At 44.6% G+C, this 25,098-nt stretch overlaps 1 protein-coding gene across 2 annotated transcripts in view; it reads left to right on the plus strand.

Annotated features, from left to right (window-relative positions):
- Positions 1 to 25,098, plus strand: part of DNAH5 (dynein axonemal heavy chain 5) — a 246,615-nt gene that overhangs the window by 69,050 nt on the left and 152,467 nt on the right. For both annotated transcript variants that reach the window (XM_089776436.1, XM_089776437.1), the window contains 6 exons: positions 274 to 489; positions 3,413 to 3,520; positions 4,617 to 4,702; positions 6,568 to 6,889; positions 15,203 to 15,409; positions 23,221 to 23,392. In XM_089776436.1, the coding sequence (XP_089632562.1) occupies positions 274 to 489; positions 3,413 to 3,520; positions 4,617 to 4,702; positions 6,568 to 6,889; positions 15,203 to 15,409; positions 23,221 to 23,392 (1,111 nt within the window). The remainder of the gene's footprint in view (positions 1 to 273; positions 490 to 3,412; positions 3,521 to 4,616; positions 4,703 to 6,567; positions 6,890 to 15,202; positions 15,410 to 23,220; positions 23,393 to 25,098) is intronic.

The raw sequence follows: 25,098 nt of genomic DNA on the forward strand, positions 1-25,098 counted from the left end.
ATAGGGTTGTTTCGATGTAGCTAAGAATGTTATAAGTAACTCAATATGCAAATACTAAGTCATAATGAATGTGGAGTCCCATTATGCCATTTCTCAATCAGTTTTTTCAGAGAACTAAAGACTCATTTTAGTGTAGACAGGTGATTACCTACTTACGTCCCACCTCTGTTGATTAGAGATGATGCTAATATGCTGTCTAGATAATTCTATTCTATATTATGAGAATGAAATGTTTATGATCTGTCATATTTGTTCAATTTTGTTGTTTCCAAGGAGTATCAAAATTGTTTTCATAAGACAAAAGAAAAATTAGAACAAAATCCAGCTGAAAGACAGTTTGATTTTAGTGAAATGTATATCTTTGGAAAACTTGAAACATTTCATCGACGTCTAGTTAAAATTATACGTGTCTTCAGTATCATTACAACCTATTCAATTCTGCAAGAATCAAAGATTCAAGGATTGGAAATTATGGCAACAAAATATCAGGTACACATGAAACCCTTTTATGTTATTATGCAGAGTTGGAATTAAAGCAACAAATGTCGATAAGACTATGGTAAAACATTAAAATTAGGCTGTATTAATCTTACTGGGTCCTAGACCATTATCACAGATGTGTATTGTTGAATCTACTTGAGACTTTTATAATCAATATAATTGCTGTGAAATAAGTATTTTCTATCAAAGGATTAACTTTAGAGGGAGGGATAAATGTGCAAAGAAGGAGGCAGAGGATAAGCAAGAAAGGTTGCGTTGAAATAGGCAAAATACACAAAATGTGGATAAATGCAAGAGGTTAAGGCAGAGATACAGGGATTCCTTATTTCCTTTCCTCACTATTGTTTCACAGTGAAGTGCATAGCGTCATCATTCTATCAATATAAAAATGAAATTCATGGTGACATTCATTGTCATGGGAGTTACTTGTTTAGGTTGTGTGGTGCTGATATTTCACTGCTATAGTGGTGCCTTAAGATAAGTTTGCCAGTACTGAATTGTCTTGATAATGGTCCTAGGGTAAAACTCCACAGACACATGCAAGAGCCACTGCACTATGGAGGCCCTATGTTAAGAGTTTTATGCAGGTCCTCTGTTCAGAGGGAGAAACTTCATTCTGAAATAACACATACCATGTTAAGCTGAAACAAAACATAGGACTATGTAGCATTTTAAAGACTAACAAGATGGTTTATTAGATGATGAGCTTTCATGGGCCAGACCCACTTCCTCAGATCAAATAGTGGAAGAAAATAGTCACAACCATATATACCAAAGGATACAATTAAAAAAAATGAACACATATGAAAAGGACAAATCAAATTTTAGACCCGAAACTTCAGGATGTCTACCAAGCATTTATAAACCTCAACTACCCACCTGGAGAAATAAAAAAGCAAATTGAAAGAGCCAGAGGAATACCCAGAAACCATCTACTTCAAGACAGACCCAAGAAAACCAACAATAGAACACCACTTGTCATCACCTACAGCTCCCAAACTTAAACCTGTCCAACACATTATCAATAAACTACAGCCTATACTGGAACAGGATACTAAACACCAGGAGGCTCTGGGAGACAGACCCATAGTCTCCTATAGACAACCACCTAACCTCAAGATGATTCTTACCAACAACCACAGGACATACCACACTAATACCAACCCTGGTACCTTCCCTTGCAACAAACCCCGTTGCCAGCTTTGTCCACATATTCACTCTGCTGATACCATTATCGGACCTAACCAAGTGAGTTATAAGATCAAGAACACATATTCCTGCGCATCCAGAAATATAATTTATGCTAACATGTGCCGAAAGTGTCCGTCTGCTTTGTACATTGGACAGACGTCTCAGACACTTCGCCAAAGAATCAATGCCCACAAAACAGATATTAGACAGGATCACAAAGAAAAAACAGTTTCATGCCATTTCAACCAGAAAGGACACTGTCTCAACAACTTAATTACCTGCATCCTGCTTCAGAAGCCTTTTAAATCTGCACTTGAAAGGGAATCCTCTGAACTGTCATTCATGCTAAAATTCGACACTCTACGTGGGGGGGCTCAACAAAGACTCTAGCTATCTTACCCATTACAAAGATAGCCTCCCCAATTATCACCTCTAATACCATTAGCTCACGGACATTTACCTTCCCCCCCCCCACAACCCTCTTCTGTTCTGAAATTTGATTTGTCCTTGTCATATGTGTTCATTTTTTAAAATTGTATCCTTTGGTATATGTGGTTGTGACTATTTTCTTCCACTATTTGATCTGAGGAAGTGGGTCTGGCCCATGAAAGCTCATCATCTAATAAACCATCTTGTTAGTCTTTAAAGTGCTACATAGTCCTGTATTTTGTTTCAGCTACACCAGACTAACACGGCTACATTTCTATCACTATTCTACATGTTAAGCTGTTGATAGTAAAAACCAAAGGCCAATGAAGTAAAAGCCTGAAAGTCATTATGAGGCCATGCTGCTATTGAATGGTAGCAGTCTTATTTAAATTACTGAACTTTGTGGGAGTGTCATAGGTATCCCCTGTCTTGTGATGGAGTGAATCACTTGACAAGTAAAGGCTTCTGGAGTCCATTTACCAGTTGTAACAGTGTTAACAAACATACTCTTTTGTCACTTAGTTGCTATCTTAGATCTACTCTGTTCAGGAAAGAAATCATTATAACAAGGGTGAAACATCAGTAAGTTTAGATAAAATGTCTTCATAATGGTGAATCCATCAAAGCCAGTGAAAAATCTGGGTCTGGACTTGGGTGTGTTGAGCATGGTAAGCCGCTAGCATGCTGTTCAGTGGCTGATCAGCAGGAGCAAGCACAACTTTTAACAGTATTATCGGCTACTGGTGCCAAAGAAGCAATCAACGTATGCTTCTGCATGTGCAAACTGCAGCCATGTTGGAAGAGTGGGCAGGTAATGAATGGAAGGGCTGTTTGTGTGGTGCTGTGTGGTTTTAAAAAGTTCTCATTTCCTCCCTGGATACATGGATCAAAGGAGAATGTGATTAATGGTGTATTTGTGTTGCCTTTGTCTGATATATAACTATGTTGCCCCAGAATGTACTATATAAAAGTGTTGCACACTTGCATGAGAGAACATTATTTATGGGTAATAAATATGTTTAAATGAGAAAACCCTACTTTGAATTTTTCTATTAGTTTCTACATTAAAACTGCTGCAATAGGTGGGAGTGTTTTAAAGAGCAACTCCAGTGGTCTGTGTTGTAATTTTGTCCTAATCTGTCACTCATATTATTTGTTTATGCAGCTGAAAAATTGAGATTTTAATATCTATAATAGAAAACCCAACCTTGTAAACCCGACATATGTAAGTAACAGAATGTGACAGGTTGCTTGATAAGTGATATTTTGTTTTCTTCCAAAAATTGTTTAGAGCATTGTTGCCACCATGAAAAAAAAGGAGTATAACTTCTTAGATCAACGAAAGACTGATTTTGACCAGGACTATGAAGAGTTTTGCAAACAGATAAGTGACCTGCATGTAGGTTGCATAATTAAGTGCTTGGTGATTTTTTTTTGTCTAGGTTTGCTACTATTAATTGATCAGAATCCGCAAAAGGGAAAGTGTCTATATGAGGCAATATCAACTTGTGTGTGCATGCTCTAATTTAATGGCTGGAGCAGTTGGAGTGCTTTTGCTTGCCATTTAGAATGAATGATAAATCTAATACCACTCTAATATCACACAGAGCCTTAGTGGTTTAGTAATTCTTATCCATCCTGAGACTGATATAGCCTTTGGGAATGTTTAACCCTTGAAACGGCTTATAGGGGATACACGATGGCATTTAACTGTCTACTGGTAAAACCAGTCTGGTTCATAAAGGCCATCGCACACATAGTGCACCAGGGCAGGAAATAGTGGCAGATGCTCACTTTTACAGAATTTAAGCATCTCCCTTCTCATTTGCCCTGAAAGAGAAGTTTCTACTGCTAATCCCGAAATGCTGACTTTCGGGGGAGGGGGGACGGATGGGGAGTGCATAATCCAGACAAACTGCACCAATTTTAGGTCCCTTAATCATTGGTGTCAGACAGTGTTTCCTTTAATCTTTTCAATCCATGTGCAGAATAATTTTATGTGCACTGAGGCATATGTGAATGTGAACCACCAGTGGAAACAAAAAATGTAGGTGTGGGTGCTCTGCTAATCAGCTGGGCAGCATTTTGAATCTCTCCTGGGTGTTGGCACAAGTGCACACCTAACAGCACACACTGGTGCCAACTAAATCTGTTGGGAGAACTAGGTTGCTATACTAAGCCAATATCCACGTGAAAGCTTGATTTGGCTGTCTTGGAAAAGGAAAGCAGCCACAACAACAACTATAATCTCAGGAAATGAACATCTGAAAAGATTAAATCTTCTGTTGTCTCTGTAGCTCCAGAGGGACTGGAGAGATAGATTGTTTTTCTCCTTTTTTGTTTTTGTACAACATCCAAAGTAGGCTAACTGCAGCTGTTATCAGGGAAGCGGTCATGTACCATGTATGATAAACACACTGACAAGCAGTACTTCATATATTTAATATGAGCACTCCATAGAGCTTTCCCCAGTATGACCTTTTTTCCTTCTCCAGAATCAGTTAAAGACTTTTATGGACATCACTTTTGAAAGAATTCCAACCACTGAAAGAGCTCTTAGTATGCTGAAGAAATTCGAAAGGTAAAGAGATACTTATAATATCTAAGTGTACATCTACACTACATGGCTCCGTCGACGGAGCCATGTAGATTTGTTTATTGGGCAAAGGGAAATGAAGCGGCGATTTAAATAATCGCCGCTTCATTTAAATTTACATGGCTGCCGCGCTGAGCCGACAAACAGCTGGTCAGCTGTTTGTTGGCTCAGCGTGCTAGTCTGGATGCTCCCCTACCAACATCAAAGCCCTTTGTCGGCAGCCCTGGTAAACCTCATCCCACGAGGAATAACGGGGCTGCCGACAAAGGGCTTTGATGTCGGCAGGGGAGCGTCCAGACTAGCGCGCTGAGCCAACAAACAGCTGATCAGCTGTTTGTCGGCTCAGCGCGGCAGCCATGTAAATTTAAATGAAGCGGCGATTATTTAAATCGCCGCTTCATTTCCCTTTGCCTACAACCCTCATCTACATGGCTCCGTCGATGGAGCCATGTAGTCTAGACACAGCCTCAGTGTGCCTTAAAGCAGCATACCAGTTTTCTGCACATTAGGTCAAATATAACCTCTTCTGACACAGAAAAAATGAAGAGATTGTCTATAAAATGCCTTTTTTTTCTTGTTGGATGTAAATTGATTTACTAGAGTAATCATTTTAAGTATGTCTCTTCACCAAATCCGATAAAAAGAAAGGGTCTACCAAGATTGCTTTAAAAGGAAAGCTTAACATGTCTGAAAGTCTCCATAAGTTAGAAGAGGGGTGGGCAATAAGATGGAGGTGATTCACCAGGCTTAGTGCCTGGCGGGCTGCCGTCGCTGTATTTACCTGCACCTTTGCAGGTATGGGTACTTGCAGCTCCTGACACCACTTGCCACAGCTCCCATTGTCCGGGAATGACAATCTGCAGCAGCGGGAACAGTACCCCTGGAGAAGCAGGTAAATATAGTGGTGGCTGTCTGCTGGGGCTAATCCAGGTGAACTGCATCCGGCCCGTCGGCCGGTTATTGCCTACCGCTGAGTTAGAATTTGTTTGTGGGCAGTTGAATGGCGACCACATTTGTGAGATCTTCTGATCTTACAGACCTTAGATGACAGTGTAAACTTCATGATTTTTTTCTTGATTAAATTCTTAAATTCTACATTAGTAGTTTATGCCTTATTGTTGAAGCTCTTTTTTCCCCATAGCACATTGATTATGGACACTGGAAAGAAAAATCACTCAATTTTTGTTGTTGATCCCTAATGCAGTATCCAAAGTTTGTTTTTTATTTTGTCTGTCCTTAAGGTTAAAGTATAATAAAGGAACTGCTCCCTTATAATGACTGTCTATATGTGGGCTAAAGGTTCTCTTTTGGATATTGAAAACTATTTTTCATCATTTTATGTCAATATGCAGCATATTCAATATCCCAGTGCCTTGGCTAGCTGTAGTATCAGTAGCTAAAGATGGGTTGGCGGTACTGCTTTCAATCATTAAAATGCAGAATAAAAGGCAAGCTCAGTCTGTACTATCACAGTTCTACACTGTTCTGTATAACTGATTTCCTGTGTTTCATGTCATTGGTGAGTAGTTTCACTACTTGTTGAAAATCATGTGAGTTTACACTTGGAATTAGCATTAGTGAGGTTCCCTTTGTATGGTGATAGAGGGATATTTCTAGGTTTAGGTAGAAACACTTTCTGTTACACTGGCTAAGATGAGCCTGGGTTCTGGTTGTAAGAGTGTATTTTGGAAGGTGTTGCTGACTATCAGTCTGAGAATGCATTTGTCTTCCCGCGACGCATACAACAGTGTGTAGAAATGATTGTATATTCAAACTCAAAATGAGGAGTCTCCTAATCATTGAAGTCTTGCAGTAACTTTTCCAATGATCATCCTTGTATTTGTTATCAGATTAGAAATCCCCAATCTTGGCATTGATGAAAAATACCAGAAAATTCTTCAGAACTATGGTCATGATATTGAGATGGTCTCTAAGCTGTACACTAAGCAGAAAAATGACCCTCCATTGGCTCGTAATCTGCCTCCAATAGCTGGTAAGATCTTGTGGGCACGTCAGCTCTTCCACAGGATCCAGGAACCAATGGCTCTCTTCCAACAGCATCCCACTGTCCTGCAAACAGGAGAAGCCAAGCGCATAGTCTGCAACTACAACAAAGTGGCAAAAGTCCTCTTGGAGTTTGAGGTTATTTATCACAGGGGATGGCTTCAGCAGGTAAAATGGCTCATTTGCTGCTGTGACTGTGAAAGTTGATTATTTTTGCTACTGGTTTAGAGCATAGGGAACCATGCTGTTAGCTGCTGCATAGACCTGGATAAGTGGATTGACATGGTATAAGAAGTCCTCAACTGGCAGAATATTGGTATAGCTAGCTACTGTACCTTCTCTTGCAGCTCCCAGCGTAAGAGTAAAAATTGTGTGGGAGAAGGAATGACCACAATGTTCCTGTGCTTTGGCCAGTGTCAACTGGCTGATGGTCCCTTGGGGGTCATACCTAGTGGCCGAATTTTAGAGCACTTCCTGTACTACTTTAGTGTCATGGCATGGAGCTGGCATAGAACTTAAAACCTTCATCAAGGTTCTGTAACAGGCTCATTTGCGGGCCCTCACACCCTGCTGTGTCCCACAGATTGCTTTCTGAAGAGAATCTGGCCAACTTTCATGTTGATGTCCCTAGCTCAAAATGAAATTTGTCCATATTTCAGGCATATACTATGTACTACAAGAAAATTCTATCCTTGCTGTTTGTAACAGCATTAGGAAGCTAGAAGCATTACTGTGCTTACAGGTCATGCCTGTTTGAAGCCATAGGGTATATCTATTCTTTTACCCTCTTTCAAGAGAAGGATGCAAATGAAGACATTCGAAATTGCAAATGAAGCTGGGATTTAAATGTCCTGTGCTTCATTAGCATATTCGCATTATGGCGCTATTTTGAAATAACAAACCCTGTTAAGATGCGGTTATTTCGAGAGAAAACCCTTCTCTCGAAATAACCTTTGTTCCTCATACAATGAGGTTTACCATTGTAAAGGGTTTTCTCTCGAAATAACCGCGTCTTATCAGCGTCTGTTATTTCAAAATAGTGCCATAATGCGAATATGCAAATGAAGCGTGGGATATTTAAATCCCGGCTTTATATGCAATTTCGAATGTCTTCATTTGCATCCCTCTCTCGAAAAGAGGAATCCCTCTCTCTTAAAATCAGGAATAAGGGATCTTCCGGAAAAGGCTTTATTTTCCAAAAGATCCCGTCTAGACTGGCGCTTTTCTCCGGCAAAGCCCCGAGCCGGAAAAAAAGCGGCAGCCATGTTCATGCAAATGCCGCGGGGAATATTTAAATCCCCCGCAGCATTTGCAATTCCGACTTGTCTCATTAGCATCCCTTTTCCGGAAAAGGGTGCCAATGTAGACACAGCTCTTGTGTGCAGTAGTATCAGCAGAGGCTTCTTTCCCGTTGACGCTGGCTACTCTTCTCAGCCTGGTGGAGTATCAGCATCAATGGGAGCAGACACGATAAATCATCGGCCAGTAGATTGATCACTGCAGTGTCAATCCTCAGCATAGTGGAGACAAAACCTTAGAAATATTCATTGCTCTTCAATGACTGTAGGATGACTTAGTGAGTTTCAAGCTGATGGTAAAATGTGGCGCGCTGACGTTTTGCAAAGCTGTAGTGATATTGGAGTGACTTGTATCTACCATTACATTCTACCACGAGAGCTCCAGGGTTGGTTTCTGCACCTGGCCTCCAGATGATCTGTCCAGTATTTCTTGGGAACATAACAGAAACCCTGTTCCTCCTCTGTGCCACTAGCAGCTCCTGGCATGAACCCCTTTGGTCATTCCAGAGGTTAGTCACCAGCTAGAGCTTTTCGTGTCTTAAATTTTTGCTAAAAAAAGTTACCTGGTTCACCTCCCTCTTTCTACAGCAGGATAGGTACCTCCATGGTCTCTTGTATTTTGGCAGTCAGAGGCGTGGCGAAGGGAGGGGGGGGGCATTTGCCCCCAGGTGCCACACCAGGGGGATGCTGGGCTGGGCTGGGAGTGAAAGGCATGCTGCTCTGGGCCACGTGATGCTTTTGAACAGAGACCAGGAGTTGGCTAAGTGCTCCTGGCTCTCTACATACTGCGAGCTGAGGCAGCAGGGCCAGGTGGCAGCAGTGGCGACTTTAAAGGTTAGAATCCCTTACCCAGCTGTTCCGTTCCTCCCGTGCCTGGCTCTGGGGGGGTGGGGGGGAGGAGGATTTGATGGGGGGCACTCCTGGCGCTGGGGGAGGAGGGGCTCGTTTAGGGGGAGGGGTGGGTGCTTTGGAATGGGGTACTGGGGGGGTTGGCTCTGTGGGAGGTATGAGTGCATTGGGACAGGGGGCTGGCTCTGGGAGGTATGAATGTATTGGGATGGGGGGCTGGTGCTGTGGGAAATATGAGTGCATTGGGATGGGGGGACGCTGGTGAGGGGCTAGCTCTGGGCAGAGAGGTGGGTGCATTGGGGTTGCTTATAATTTTTTAAAATAAAAGATTCTTTATAACAAAAGGAAAACTTAAAAAAATAATAATCTGGTTACATTTTAAAGACCAAGAAACATATAGATCAGGCATGTCAAACTTGAAGCCCACTGAGGGCCATAAATGAAAACTTTTAGGGACACCAAAGAAAATGTACTTCCATCGGAAAGTTGTAATTATTTATTATTATAGATTATGTTTTAGGTATATTTTATAATATTTTTCAGGTCTTGTTTTAAAATAATACAATAATGTGATGTGTAAAATTGTTATTTACTCATAACATAATTTTTAATTTAAATATAAATGTAAGGTACTTTTAAATTTTGTACATGATACATAACTTGTTTTGTTGAAATAAAAACAAGTATAGACCATGGTCAATCAAATAGAACAGGCTTCTGTGAAAATTTCAGATACTTTGTAAATTTGAGATTTTGCATAAACATCTAATTATTCGTGCAATTACAAAAAATTGACATATATTTGATATAAAATTAATACACATGTTGTGATTTTATTTGGAAATAAAGAAATAAAAACCAAAACATTAACAAAATATCCCTCTCCACTGCCCCAGAGCCAGGCACTCCCATATCCCTGTTCTAACCCAATTCCCCTCTGCTCCTCCAGAGAACCCCCCTCTAACCCAATGCCTCCTCCCTCCCCCAGACCCAGGCACTCCCAACCCCTCCCCCTCATGCCTAATGCCTGAGTCCCAGAACCAATGTTGCTGCTGCTGCCACACATTTCTTCCTCAGGCGCTGGGGAGGTGTGAGCACAGCAGCCAGCTGTGAGCAGGCACTTGATGACTGTGCAGAGCAGCCCAGCCAGCCATGATCTGCACTCGGCCACATGCGCCGAGCGGGCAGCGGGCCACACGTCATTCTTTTATAAAATGTTGTGGCAGGTCACAAAAAATTTTGATTGGGCCACATGCAGCCCGCCAGAAGACTGTTTGACATGCCTGATGTAGATGGTATCATGAGATTTTGTGGGCACAACCCACTTCCACCCATACAAGCTCATGATAAATTCTACATAAAGGGTGGACAATAATTTTCGCCCAGGGACCACTTCAAAAATTTTTGAAGTAGCCCTGGGTCATCACTGAAGGGGTGGGGACTAAACAGGAAGGGGTGGGGCTACCCAGACCATGATTGGTCCCCTTTGACGCCTCCTTCCCACCGGGCACCCATGTCTCTGGTAGGGCAGGAGGAGGCTACATGCGCTTCTCCACCCCCAGGCCAATCAAGACTTGAGGGCAAGGGAGCGCGGGAAGCCTCCTCCTGCCTTGCGAGGAGTACGTGGTGCTTGGAAGTGCCGTGTGCTGCTCGCTGGGTGGGGGCAGAACAAAGAAAGCTTCACATGCTCTCCCGTCCCAAGCTCTAATTGGCCTGGGGGCAGGGGAGCAGCAGGGCCTCTGCAGACCGGATCCAACTCATGGAGGCCCTTTTGCCTACCTCTGATCTACATGTTTTGTTAGTCTTTAAAGTACTACTGGACTGTTTTGTTGTTTTTTAAGTTTTTCTTGTTACAGACTAATTCAGTTACCCCTCTGAAGCTTATTAAAAAGGTTCTATACTAAACCATTCCTTTTTGCCTCCCTGTTTCCTTTTTCCTCTTGTGAGTTGGGCAGGCAGGAGTTTTGGTAAAAAATGTATCAGACGTGCACACAGTGCCCGCTCTACTTCAGCTGGTGCTGGATATTCAAAGGAAAAAGTCCTCATGGCAGACAGAAAGCCACGCTTGCAGGGTATCCTCAGCCTTAGGCTACTTATTGCTTCAAGTGCTTTCAAGAAAGCAAGGGTGTGTGTGAGTTTTATTTAAAAGTTTTTCTGAGTGATATTTTAACAGGTAAGTTTATTTCTTACATTGATAACTCTCCTGTAGTTTTCTGCTGTGAGATAATGTGAAAAACAATTACGTTAACTAGGTAAGTAAATGGGCAGTTAGGAAACATTACAGATTGCTTATAATAAATTTATTAGGTATCTTGTTAGTCTTTAAAGTGCTACATAACTTTTTTTCTTTTTGTTTTACCAAGATTCGACTAACATGGCTACCTCTCTATTATAATAAATTTGATATGCTCAAAATCTTTTTTACTTTTATTCATTAAAGCAATGTGTTACTCATTTGCTATAGCAGTGGTTTTAAATGCTTGAATGAAATATAGTGATGAAATTCATATTTAGGTTGTATAACATTAACTTCTCTCATGTTTTATAAAACTTACATATTTAAGAATTTGACATTTTTTATGTAAGACATGAACCTAATGAGAACGGGATATGAACAACTTAAAGATAAAAAAATATTTAACAGAATGTAAACCACAAAACTATATAATTTATATATCAGTAGTTAGTAAAATAAGTAATTCATTAAACAATAAATATCCTGAGAGGTGGTTTATTTACAGTGGTGTAGTGAGGAGGGCAGAGGGGAGGGGAAGTGGTCCCTGGGTGCCACACTAGTGAGGTGCCAGTATAGTCCCCTTACACTCCCCCTGTCATCCCTCTGCTCACCTGTTCCTCCTCTGCCTCCCACCTCCTCCCTGCCCCCAGCCCTACTCCCTCCACCTCTGCCAAAGGGTTACTGCATGTGGGACCCAGCCCCAAACTGGAGGGGGTCGGGTAAGACGTGGTTCAAGCTCCCCCCACTCCTCCCAGGGTTGAGCTCAGCTATGCGCCAGGTTTGGGGCCCCACCATTTGGTGGGGAGGGAGCGCCAATTTTGCCTTTGCCCCCGAGCACATAACACCCTCGCTACGCCTCTGGTGGCTGTCTAGTTCTGTTCAACACACATTGGTTATTGAAGAGTTTGGAGGTTAAAAGCAAGCTTGCAGCAATACTGGGCTTTTGTGTTTATATTAGTACAGGAGGGGAAGAAGAAAAGGGATAATTCATAGAGAAGTGTTTTAAAAACTGAGTGATAAACATGTAATAAATGCAGGAGAAAAGGATTGCACCATCTCAGCTCTGGTGGATGGGATAATGAATCTCTTAACAGGAATGTGGAGACTCCATAATTTCTTTGTAGGAAAGTTGCGCTGCTTTATTTGCATAATGAATGTTATGGAACAATACCATCTTGATTGATATACAGTCATATTAGCTGAATTATTGTAAATAAACTTGCAAGATATGAGATGACAGCTTTCTGAGAACATGAATTATTGCAGTTGTGTTCAGTTTATCATTGAATTGAATTCGTGACACTATTTGAACAGCCTGTACAAGTGTATTTTGGCCCTTGAAATATAGTGAAAAGCTCTGCTACATATTTGATCAGAAAGTAAAATACTGTACCAAAAATGGAATTAATCACATGGCAAAGTATTGCTTAGGCAGCCATTACCTACATCTTTTGAACTGATGATGATCCAGGGGGTGATAATCCTGAAAAATGGATCTGTAATAACATAGTTATGGCTGAGATATAGTAGTAGCAGGTAGTTTCAATTGGGATTATTTCCTGTATAAGGCAAGAATGCATGCACTACTTACCCCCAAATAACTAAGAATACAGATTTGTCATTTTATCAAATTATGTTAAATTTGTAAGCATTTAGATGGGTTGCACTTAGTAGGGTTATAAGTCATAGCCAGTATAGATTTTTTAAGAATAAATCATGCCAGACCAACCTAATTTCCATTTTTGACACAAGCGACAAGGAGTCCTGTGGCACCTTATAGACCAACAGATGTATTGGAGCATAAGCTTTTGTGGGCAAAGACAAAGTGCATCTGACGAAGTGGGTCTTTGCCCACGAAAGCTTATGCTCCAATATATCTGTTAGTCTATAAGGTGCCTCAGGACTCCTTGTCGCTTTTGCTGATCCAGACTAACACAGCTACCCCTCTGATTTTTTGACACAGTTACTAGTGGATATAGGGCAAGCAGAAGATATGATTATAGCTTGATTTCAATGAGATTTTTGACACAGGTACACCTGAGAGCCTCCTAAACTAGGGTAATGTGGTCTACTTGAAATTATTATAATATGGTTTATAATGTGTTGAAGGTCCCAGAGGGGTAGCCATGTTAGTCTGTATCTGCAAAAACGAGGAGATGGTGGTCAGGATTCACAATAGCATGGGCTCCCTCCCTTTTGTTTTGCCCAGATTGGTCAGGATATTTTGTGCACGTCTACACAGCAGGGCTAAACTCGAAATAAGCTACGCAACTTAAGCTATGCTAATTAAATAAGCTATGCTAATAGCTTATTTAGACTTTTGATGTTGTCTACACAGCAATTATTTCGTGAGAGAGCACTCTTCCCCCACTTCCTTACTCCTCGTTCAATGAGAGGGTTAAAGGAGTCAGAGTAAAAAGCCTGTTATTTTAAATGTATTTTGAACTAATGGGCTTTCTATGTAGATGCTCAATATGTTATTTCAGAATAACTGATGTTATTCCAAAATAACGCTGCTGTATAGAGCTAGCCATAGCCTTCTTTGTTTCAGGCTGATAAGACTAGGGCGCCAGAAGATAAGGGGGTTGACAGCCATAATGGTGAATCTACCAACAGTAGCCAACTTTTCCTTCAAAAGCTTTATACAAAAAGGCCATAAAAAGGAATGTTGGGTAGAATAGCCAGTTTTCTGGCTATTTTATTACCAATTAGTCCTAATTTCTGACACACCAGTTTTTGTTTGTAAATGTTTGCTCCTCAACTTTTTTTGTTCACAAGGCATGGTTTTAACAGCCCCTTGAATGGTAATAGTAAAGCCCATCTTGTTTAAAATAATTTAGTTTTTTTGGGTTTCTTGACCTTTTTTTGAAACAAAAATTATATACAGTAAAACTCCGATGGTCCGGCATCTGACGGTCCGGCACTCCTGATGGTCCGGTACCATCAGGAACCCGGAAGTGCTCCGGGCAGCCAGACCATTGGAGCTGCTCTGCCCCCAGCTTCCCCGATTCAGACGCTGCTAAAACTGACCAGCGCTGAATCCGGGAAGCAGGGGGCAGAGCAGCTGGAGTGATGCCAGGTAGGTCCAGTAGTGCTGCCCCTCGGGGCTGCGGGACCAACCCAGCAGCACCCCAGCTGTCTCAGATTCAGCCGCTGCTGAAATTGACCAGCGGCTGACTCGAGGAAGCCCGAGACAGAGCTGCTCTGCCCCAGCTTCCTGGAATCAGCCGCTGGTCAATTTCAGCAGCAGCTGACTTGGGGACACCTGGGACAGAGCAGCTGGGGTGCTGCTGGGTTGGTCCCCGCAGCGCCGAGGTTTGGCGATACCAGACCAACCCAGCAGTGCCGCAGCTGCTCTGTCCCAGGCGTCCCGATTCAGCCGCTGCTGAAACTGACCAGGGCTGACTCCAGGAAGCCCGGGGCAGAGCAGCTCTGCCTCTGGCCTTCTGGAGTCAGCCGCTGATAAGTTTCAGCAGCAGCTGACTTGGGGACATCTGGGGCAGAGCAGCTGGGGTGCTGCTGGGTTGGTCCAGTAGCGCCGAGGAGCGGCGCTGCGGGACCAACCCGTCAGCACCACAGCTGCTCTGCCCCAGGCGTCCCCAAGAGCAGCTGGGGTGCTGACGGGTTGGTCTCGCGGCGCTAAGGGTCGGCTCTACTGGACCAACCCAGCAGCACCCCAGCTGCTCTGCTGCAGGCGTCCCCGATTCAGCCGCTGCTGAAACTTACCAGCAGCGGCTGAATCGGGGACTCCTGGGGCAGAGCCGGACTATCAGAAGGGACGGCTATGAGGGGGTCTGGGGTAGCATTCCCCCCACCCACCCCAGACTCCTCATAGCCCCCCCTTCTGATAGTCCGGCATATCTGATAATCCGGCACCCCCTGGGTCCTAAAGGTGCCGGATTATCGGAAGTTTACTGTAATTTGTAATCCCAATTATTACAATTCTGACTGTATCAAATTTGACTATTAGTTTTAGTTTCCACTAGCACTTTTGTAATTCAAGTGTAGGTGTATATGTGTATGCAAATTCAGAGTATAGTATTGACTTGGTTTAATTAGATGCAATTTTTTGTCAAGGACGTTTCTTGTTTCCTGTAGATTGAAGTAACGAAAACAGGGCTTCAGGCATCCCTTTTGGTGAAGGTTCCAGAGACAGGAGAATTATTTGTGAATTTTGACCCTCAGATATTGACTTTAATTCGGGAAACAGAGTGCATGGCTCACATGCACCTTGAAATCCCCCCCTTCGCAATTGCTCTACAGCAAAAACAAGACTCATACAAGAAGAATTTCAGTCTACTGCAGGTAAACTTATTTTATTCATTTATATCTGCACAGAGCTTTAGAAAACACTAATAATTTCATGAGAGAGAAAAATATTATTATATATAAAAACTGAAAATGAAAACATTCAGACTACTATGTGTGTTGGTTTGATCACAGAGATCCCCTTGGGTCTGTCACCTGGTGACAATCCACTGATCCTACCCACCTGCCCTCTGGGGTGCCCCACCACCCTGTCTTGTTGGGCCAGATCCTTTGGTGTCCTCTGCAAAGGCACAGAGTCATGGTAACAGTCGGTCAGCAGAGAAACACAGATGCTGAACCAGCTCAGTGCTGGCTGGGGACTCAGTTATAGGGACTCAGGAACACAGCCCAAAAGGGACCAAAACCCAAAGAAATCTGTCTTTAACTCTGTGTAAAAATTTTACACAGAGAAAGCTCATAAGGTTAGCTCACATTATCGGTGAAAGCGATATGCATAACTGTGGCTCCCTCCAGGTAATAATTATTTACACTGGGTTTGATAATAAACAAAACTGTTGTATTAAGTATAAAAAGTAGGATTTATGTGATTGCAAGTGGAAAGACAGATCAAAGCAAGTTATTAATCTAAAATAAACAAAACACACCGGCTGAAAGTATAACTGGACAAAAAATATTTAGAGATGTTTATGGAGGATAGATCCATCAATTGATATTAGCCCTGTGGTCAGAGATGCAATCCCATACTTTGGGTATCTGTAAACTTCTGTCTGCCAGAGGTTGTTCCGTATGCCATGTCAAAATTGCCTTGTTCTTCTTCGAGTAGTGTCCCCGTGGGTGCTCCACTGTAGGTGAAGGGTTGCCCTAAGCCGCAGATCGGAGCTTTGTATAGCAGTTTCCCCTGTTGAGCCACGCATGCCCAGGAGGCGTCTCGAGCCCTTCCCGCCTCCTGAGGAGCGTGACTCAACCCCCTCCCTTTCAGTTCCTCTTTAACCGCCCTCGTCAGCGGACGGAGCAGCCAGGAGCTCCCTGTCAGACTATCTGACTACTTTCCCCTTAGTTATTTAGACATAGTTAGCTTACCCTGTTTTATCCTAGTTACTCTTTCCTTGTTTCTTTATAAAAAAAAAACAAAACCTAGAAATAGGAAAAATAGACTTAATTAAATCCCCCCCTCAGGGGGCTTGAACTTACCTCAGACCGGGACTCCGGTGAACCGTCTTTCTCCCGCCTGTCAAAACAAGAAACACGTAAAGACTTAAAAAAAAAAAAAGAAGAAGAAGAAGAAGAAGCAAAACCACATAAACTATAACAATATTGAAGATAAATATAATAATTTCAAGAGGGAGAGAGCCTGCAATGTCCGTCTCCTCAGGGTTTAAAAAGTGTGGTCAATGCCGGGACCCAATGCCGGCTTCAGATGGCCACTCGGACTGCATACGGTGTTTGCGGGAGACCCACTCTCCCCACAATTGTACCCACTGCAATTCCCTGATGGCGAGAGCCAGAAAAGACCGTGAGCTCCGCCTCAGGATGATTTTATTTGAAAAAGCTCTACAGCCTGCGGGAGAACAATCTGCACCGCGGCAAGAGTCTTCGCCGTCTTCCAGAAATGCCCCGAGACCCAGAGCCTCTCCATCCCGCTCTCTTCCAGCCTCTTCCTCTCCCAAACACAGAGGAGAGGCACACCAGGCTGGGAAGTCCCCTGCCACTAGGGCTTCGGGGCGATCCTCCCACTCTGCGCCGGTATCGGGGCGCTCAACAGCTGAGCGGCCCCGGGAGCGCTCTAAGCAGCCGGCACGGCATGAAAAGCCGGCGCCGCTTCAAACTGCGGTGCCGCTTGCAAGCGCGGCACCGCTTCCAGCCCCGGCACCACTTCAAGCCTCTGCAGCGCCCCGGGAGTGCTCTAAGCAGCCGGCACGGCATAAAAAGCCGGCGCCGCTTCAAACTGCGGTGCCGCTTCAGAGCGCGGCACCGCTTCCAGCCCCGGCGCCGCTTCAAGCCTCTACAGCGCCGAAAGCTACACCACGGCTTAAAGCTGCGGTGTCTCTTAAAGTCACGGCACCGCAGCAAAACGATGGGCAGCCTCCGAAGCCACTGACACCAACTGATGCTCCGCTGGTCCTCCCACAGCCAGACAAGCAGCCAGATGAGGCTCCTAGGGATCAGCCCCAACAAGAGACTGATCCATACAGCAGGCATCATTATCTATGCCTGCCCTCTACTTCTTACTCTCCTGAGGGGTCTCCATCAAGGCAATCCCCTCCCAGGTCGATATCCCCGTTGTCTCTTCCGAACGCTCCCCTTCCTGATGATGACCACCACACAGTCTATTCCTCGCGACATCCATCACCTGGGAAGGCTCGCTTCAACCATTATAGGGCTCCGCCACAACATGGCCCATGGCACCCATTCTGGCCTTACCCACCTCCACCTTATCCACCGCAATGGGGACCATGGGAACACTGAGAGCCATATGGACACCGCTCCCCACCTTGTTCCACTGCATCCCGGAGAAGTTTGCCTCGGCCACAACCCCTACCTCCAGCAAGTGTTTTGGAGGACGAGGTGGAACAAATCTCAGACAATGACTCAGATACTCAGTCAGTAAACATCACACACTCTGATGCCCTTGATGCACAACCAGAGGATGCCGTAGTACCATCAGACACTGGAACGATCTAAAACAGTTCCAAGAACTATTCAAGAGAGTAGCGACAAGCCAGAATGTCTCTCTGCAAGAGGTGCAGAAGAAACCATACCAATTGTTAAAGAATCTACATCCGACACTACAGGGCAAGATTACCCTACCCATAGACGAGGCAATCATGGAGACCTCAGAAGATCTGTGGAAGACGCCTGCATCCATCCAACCAACTAACAGGAAAATTGACAGAAAGTACTTTGTCCCCTCAAAAGACAATGACTTTCTCTTCAGTCACCCACAACCTAACTAACTAGTCGTGGACTCAGCACAACAACGAGCGAAGCTTCCACAGTATAGGATGGACAATGCAGACAAGGACCACAAAAAGTTGGACTCCTTTGGCAAGAAAGTATACTCCTCTTCAACCCTACAACTCAGAATATCAAATTACTCTGCTCTCTTAGCAAATCACAACTTTGACAACTACTCAAAACTGGGAGAACTAATGGCGCATCTCACCGACTCCAAAAGACCCGTCTTAAAATCAATAGTTCATGAGGGCCATATGATTTCCCGCGCCGCTCTCCAAATGGCAATGGAAGTAGCTGACACTGCAGCCCGAGTTACAGCTACAGCGGTAGTGATGCATAGAGCTTCTTGGCTCCAGTCGTCTGGAGTTCCCCGTGAACTCCAACCCAAAGTGGAGGACTTACCATTTGACAAACAAAAGCTATTTGCAGCCACTACGGACGAAATGCTCCACAACAGCAAAAATTCTAAGTCCACACTTCGCACGCTAGGTATGTGCACGCCACCCTATAAACGCAGGCGATACACCCCATATAATTCACATAATCGATATCGGTATGGACAATACAATCGACCACAGAGGCCTTATGAAGACAACAGACCAAGACAGTGAGGTCCCAGAAGGCGACCCAACCAAGCCCGCCCGCTAGCTAACCAACCATCTAAGCAGCAAATTTGAACATTTGGTCGAGGGTCTGCAAGACCTCCCATTTGATCTCGCACCTCAACATGGCCATCTATTCAACTACCGTTTGCGCGCCTTCCTCCCACAGTGGGAATCCATAACATCGGACCGCTGGGTCCTAGAGATAATTTGAGTGGGCTATACCATCCCTTTTATATCTATCCTCCCTACCCTTCCCCCTACCCTGTCCCTTTTCAGGGACCACTCTCACGAAACCCTTCTAAAACAAGAAGTCAATCAGCTCCTTGTCATTGGGGCTATAGAAAGGTACCCCGAGAGTTCCACGGGAGAGGGTTTTACTCGAACTATTTCCTGACCGAAAAAAGAACAGGGGGTTGGAGACCTATATTGGATCTCTGCAAACTGAACACATTTCTCAAGAGACAACATTTCAAGATGGTCACTCTTTCCACTATCATTCCTGCGCTAGATCGAGGGGACTGGTTCGCAGCCCTCGACCTCCAAGATGCCTATTTCCATGTAACCATCCACCCCGCCCACAGACGCTACCTACGCTTCACGTTGGGACTGGACCATTTCCAGTACAAGGTTCTTCCCTTCGGTCTCTCATTAGCTCCGAGGGTATTTTCGAAGGTATTGGCGGTTGTAACTGCGTATCTCAGATGGCAGAACGTCATCATATTTCCCTATCTAGACGCCTGCCTTCTAAAGGGATCCTCATACGCCGAAACCGCCTCTATGATACATACGACCACGGCCCTCCTCAGTCATCTAGGCCTTCTAATCAACCAAGACAAATCAATTCTGCACCCGGTTCAAGATATAGAGTTCATTGGCGCATGCCTGGATTCAGCTACAGCCTGGGCATACCTACCTCAACAACGCTTTGCAACCATGCAAGAAATTATAAACGGGATGCTCACAGTTCCTACCACCACAATACTTACACAATACTTACTCCGACTAATGGGACACATGGCTTCCACCACCTACGTAGTCCACCATGCTCGTCTGCACTTTCGATGTTTTCACCTGTGGATTGCAACCATTTATATCCCATCACGACACCCTCGAAACAAAACAGTTACTATCCCACCAGACGTGCTCGCATCCTTACGATGGTGGACAGTGCCAAACAATCTTCTGGCGAGGGTTCCGTTCCAACAAATCGAACCCACTATTCAAATCACCAAAGATGCTTCCCTGCTCGGCTGGGGGGCACATATGGATGGTCACGAAGTTCAAGGCAGGTGGTCCCCAAACGAGACACTCTTACATATCAATCTCCTCGAATTGAGGGCAGTAAGAAATGCTTGTGCACACTTTGTCTCTGACATCGCCAATCACACAGTCTGCATCCTAACGGACAACATCTGCGCGATGTTCTACATAAACAGACAGGGTGGAGCCTGCTCCCGCTCTCTATGTGCAGAGGCTATTCGCCTGTGGAACGCGTGCATCCGCAACCAAGTCACCCTTATAGCATCCTACCTGCCTGGAGTGAACAATACTAAAGCGGACTCCCTCAGCCGAAACTTCACCGCGGACCACGAATGGGAGTTACATACGGAGGTGGCGAACTCAATTTTCTACCAGTGGGGATGGCCATTGATAGACCTCTTTGCTTCTACCCAGAACACCAAATGTCCCCAGTTCTGCTCACGTGCGGGACTTGGCAAACACTCTCTGGGGGATGCCTTCCTAATCAAATGGACAGCCCCCCTACACTACGCCTTTCCTCCCATACCACTCATCCCAAGAGTTCTGCGCAAGATCCTGAGAGACAAAGCCCTAGTCATCCTGATTGCGCCATCATGGTCTCGCCAAACCTGGTACCCATACCTTCACAGGCTAGCGGTCCAGCTTCCCCACCCACTACCATACCGGATAGACCTACTATCTCAGGACGATGGCAAGATACTGCATCCACAACTCAATACCCTGCATCTTCACGCATGGCTTCTCTCTGGTTCTCGGAGGTAGAAGAGCGCTGCTCCCAGCGAGTAAAAGACGTCCTCCTCCATAGCAGGAGACAGTCTACTCGGAAAACTTACCAACAGAAATGGACACGTTTCTGTCACTGGTGTCAGCGAGCCAAAGTGGAGCCCCGTGCCTCACCACTAAATACCATCCTAGACTACATTCTGGACCTTAAAGCATCAGGACTGTCAATCTCCTCTCTGCAATAGCAGCATTTCATACCTTAGTAGATGGCTTCCCCATTTTTAACCATCCTATTACAAAGAGATTCCTCAAGGGACTCCAGAATGTGTACCCACCACATAAGGCCCCACCCCCTTTGTGGGACCTAAATCTTGTTTTGAACCGCCTCACCAGACCTTCCTTTGAGCCACTGGCAACAGTACCACTTCCCTTCCTTTTTATGAAAGTCTGCTTCCTCTTAGCCATTACCTCCGTCAGGAGGGTGAGCGAACTCGGAGCATTAATGTCAGAACCTCCTTACACAGTTTTCACAAAGGATAGGGTCATACTGAGACCCCACCCCACGTTTTTGCCAAAGATCTGTACAGAATTCCATCTCAATGAACCAATCGTATTACCTATCTTTATCCCAAAACCGCATTCTTCGCAGACAGATGCCAGCCTGCATACTCTGGACATCCGGAGGGCTCTGGCCTTCTTCCTAGAAAGAACAAAACCATTTCGTAAATCTGAAAGACTTTTTATCTCCATTGCTGAACGATCTAAAGGGACACCAATATCATCGCAACGAATCTCAAAGTGGATATCGACATGTATAATCAAATACCACTCTCTGGGCAATAGACCCCTACAACGCCCACCATGAGCACATTCTACTCGAGCCACGGCTGCTTCTACAGCCTTTCTGGGCAATGTCCCCTTAAGAGACATTTACCGGGCAGCAACGTGGTCTTCAGACCATACTTTTGCTAAACACTACGCTATCCTTCCACAACTCAAGAGCGATTCAGCAGTTGCCACAGCAGTACTCTCTACCACTGCTAAACAATGACTCCGGCTCCCTCCTGCCTTACACTGAATACTGCTTTGCAGTCACCTACAGTGGAGCACCCACGGGGACACTACTCAAAGAAGAAAAGGGAGTTACTCACCTCGTGCAGTAACGAGTGTTCTTCGAGATGTGTGTCCCCGTGTGTGCTCCACGACCCTCCCTACCTTCCCTCTGCTTGGAGTCAAAATTCTCGGGCGGAGACGAGGAACTGAAAGGGAGGGGGTTGAGTCACGCTCCTCAGGAGGCGGGAAGGGCTTGATACGCCTCCTGGGCATGCGTGGCTCAACAGGGGAAACTGCTATACAAAGCTCCGATCTGTGGCTCAGGGCAACCCTTCACCTACAGTGGAGCACCCACGGGGACACACATCTCGAAGAACACTCATTACTGCACGAGGTGAGTAACTCCCTTTTCTATTGAGTCCCTCTGAAACATCTGGCCACTGCTGGAAGACTGGATAATGAGTTAGATGGACCACTGATCTGACCAATATGTAGCCATTGGTATGTTTATGTTAAACTGTGCCTCTGCATTAGAATGCTGCACAACACTTGACTGCAGCTTCTCAACCTGAGACTAAAGCTAGATAAAGCAACCTTAAATCTTGGGTACTCAACTTGAGTCATCTGTATCCTAATATTGCACTAGTGTAGATCCAGCTGCCATTACAGTTCCTTTAGGTTAGTTTGTAGATAATCACTCACATGTGGAAAAGCAAAGCTTTAGGAAAGTCATGGGGGGTAACCAAAGCTAAAAGGTGCCTTTTAGAATTTCTCCCTAGGTGGGATAGTAGGCTCTGAGAACTGGACTTCTATCCAGTCAGTGTAATAAGTGGCATTGTTGGGAGTGCTGTCAACTAGATTAAATGTAAGAGACTAAGAGCTATGTTTTTGAATAACAATTTTATTTTCAGCAAGGATGTTAATTTTGTTTTCCTAACCAAATTCCAATTCTGATTAGAGGGCAACACTCAACTCCCTTCACAGCTTCATTTAAGTTAATTCTTTCCTTCCCTTTGCATCAAATATGTTGTGCAGTGGTAACTGCATTTTAGTGACCAAGTGTTCATGGTATTTCTGTAGGATTCGTAAGGATGAGTAGTGCCATTTAAAATGTAGAGTTAAAGCCAATGTGGAAAGAATCAGGTGTTTCATTGTTTAAATTTTTTTTTATAAAATAGAGAATAATAAGAACCTGACTTTTCATTTGTGTTGTGCATGGTAATTAGTGTTATTGCCCTCCATTTATTTCAGATGATTCTGGCAGAATATAAGAGAATTAAATCAAAAATACAAACACCAATTGATCAACTAATGGTTCCTCACTTAGCTAATGTAGATGATGCTATTCAGCCTGGTTTAATGTCACTCAACTGGACCTCCCTGAACACTGAGAAATACATAAATAATATTTTTGTCAAACTAGGTAAGTATGCTTGTAGTTAATCTGCATTTTTCCACTCAGTGGTGCAATTAAAATCCAATTCTTACTAGTATGGAGTGGGGCACCAACTAAGGGAGGGTACATGTGACCCTCTCAGTGACTCCTCCCACCCCCAGCTCAGGATTCCCACACTCTCTCTGTCTCCTCCCAGTGGTTCAGCCCACTTCACTGGGAATGGGGTGGGGGTGGAAAGTATGTGCTCTGTCCTACTCCTGCTGAGCTAGAGATTACAGGACAGCAGAAGAACATGGGGCCACTGTACAGCCTCATACTGGCAGCTCTTCCTGATTAGCTGCTGTACCACCCCTGCCCTTCCATGCAGCTGTGTCAGAGAGGAGCTGCCAGATCTGCTTCTTTCCCTGCAGTGGTTCCCAGCAGAGCCCTGCAGCTCCAGGCTCTCCTAGGAACATCAATGAGGAAAGGAGCAGAACTCCAGCCCTGCCCTCCACGGAGCTACACCTCTGTCTGCGGTCAGCAGGAGAGAGTAGGGGGCTCTGCTCATTTCTCCATTGGGAGGGACAGCAGGGAATGGAGAACTCTGGCTGCTCCTGTGGTTATTGTGGCGCTCCCAGCACCATCCTGCTGATCACAGAAATGCAGCATCTCCATGGAAGGGGTCAGAGCTGAAGTGTCTCTGTGTACAGGGTGTGTGGGGGTAGGGCTGGGAGTTCTGTTTCTTTCCCTGCTGGGAGGAGCAGCCAGGAAAGAAGAACTCTCGGAGTTCCTCTGAGGAAGGAGAAGATCACTGTCAGCTCCTTTGGCTGCTGTAGTGCGTCCAGCCGCCCCCCCACCTCCAGCTGCAGCTCCATGGAAGGGCAGGAGGCAGGGTTGGGGACTGTACAGCCATGCCAGAGAGGAGGTGTGGGGTAGCTGGCTCCTCCTGTGTCATTCTGGTATGCCATACCAGCTAAAATCAACTTGGTCGTACAGCATACCAGAGTGTACTGCCTTACTTGCGGTGCTGCATCCACTAAACTACAAGTTGTTTCCTTCAATCCAGGTATACAGTCCAATGTTAAGTAGAACATTAATTCTGATTATAGAAGTATACTGTGCATAAATTAAAACTCCACAATTCTCACTCATAATGTGTTGTAATGCTTATTCACCCCATGGGAGCCAAATTCAGGGCTTCCTCCAATTCACTGACTTCACTGTTTTCACCAATGTTGTTCTCATGTGTACTTGTCTGCAGCATGCAAATACTGGAAGAAAAGAGTGAAAGGGGACAAACGCTATTAGACTTCACTATTGTGATATTCTTCTCCACTTCCCCAATAGCTCCCATATATCAATTTCTACCTTGTCTGGGCCTCTTATGAACAACTTCCTAGCTGGCTGAGTTAACTTTTTTCTAAAACTCTTGCAAATCCACTAATACAAAAGGGCTGTGTCTAGACTGCATCCCTTTTCTGTAAAAGGGATGCAAATTAGACACATCGCAATTGCAAATGAAGCGGGGATTTAAATCCTCCCCTCTTCATTTGCATAAAAATGGCTACCGCTTTTTTCCGGCTCGGAGCTTTGCCGGAAAAAAGCGCCAGTCTAGACGCGGATCTTTCGGAAAATAAAGCCTTTTCCGAAAGATCCCTTATTCCTCTTAAAATAAGGAATAAGGGATCTTTCGGAAAAGGCTTTATTTTCCGAAAGATCCACATCTAGACTGGCGCTTTTTTCCGGCAAAGCTC

The sequence above is a fragment of the Pelodiscus sinensis genome, chromosome 2 (assembly GCF_052426305.1).
Source record: "Pelodiscus sinensis isolate ZL-2025 chromosome 2, ASM5242630v1, whole genome shotgun sequence".
Classification (NCBI taxonomy): Eukaryota; Metazoa; Chordata; order Testudines; family Trionychidae; genus Pelodiscus; species Pelodiscus sinensis.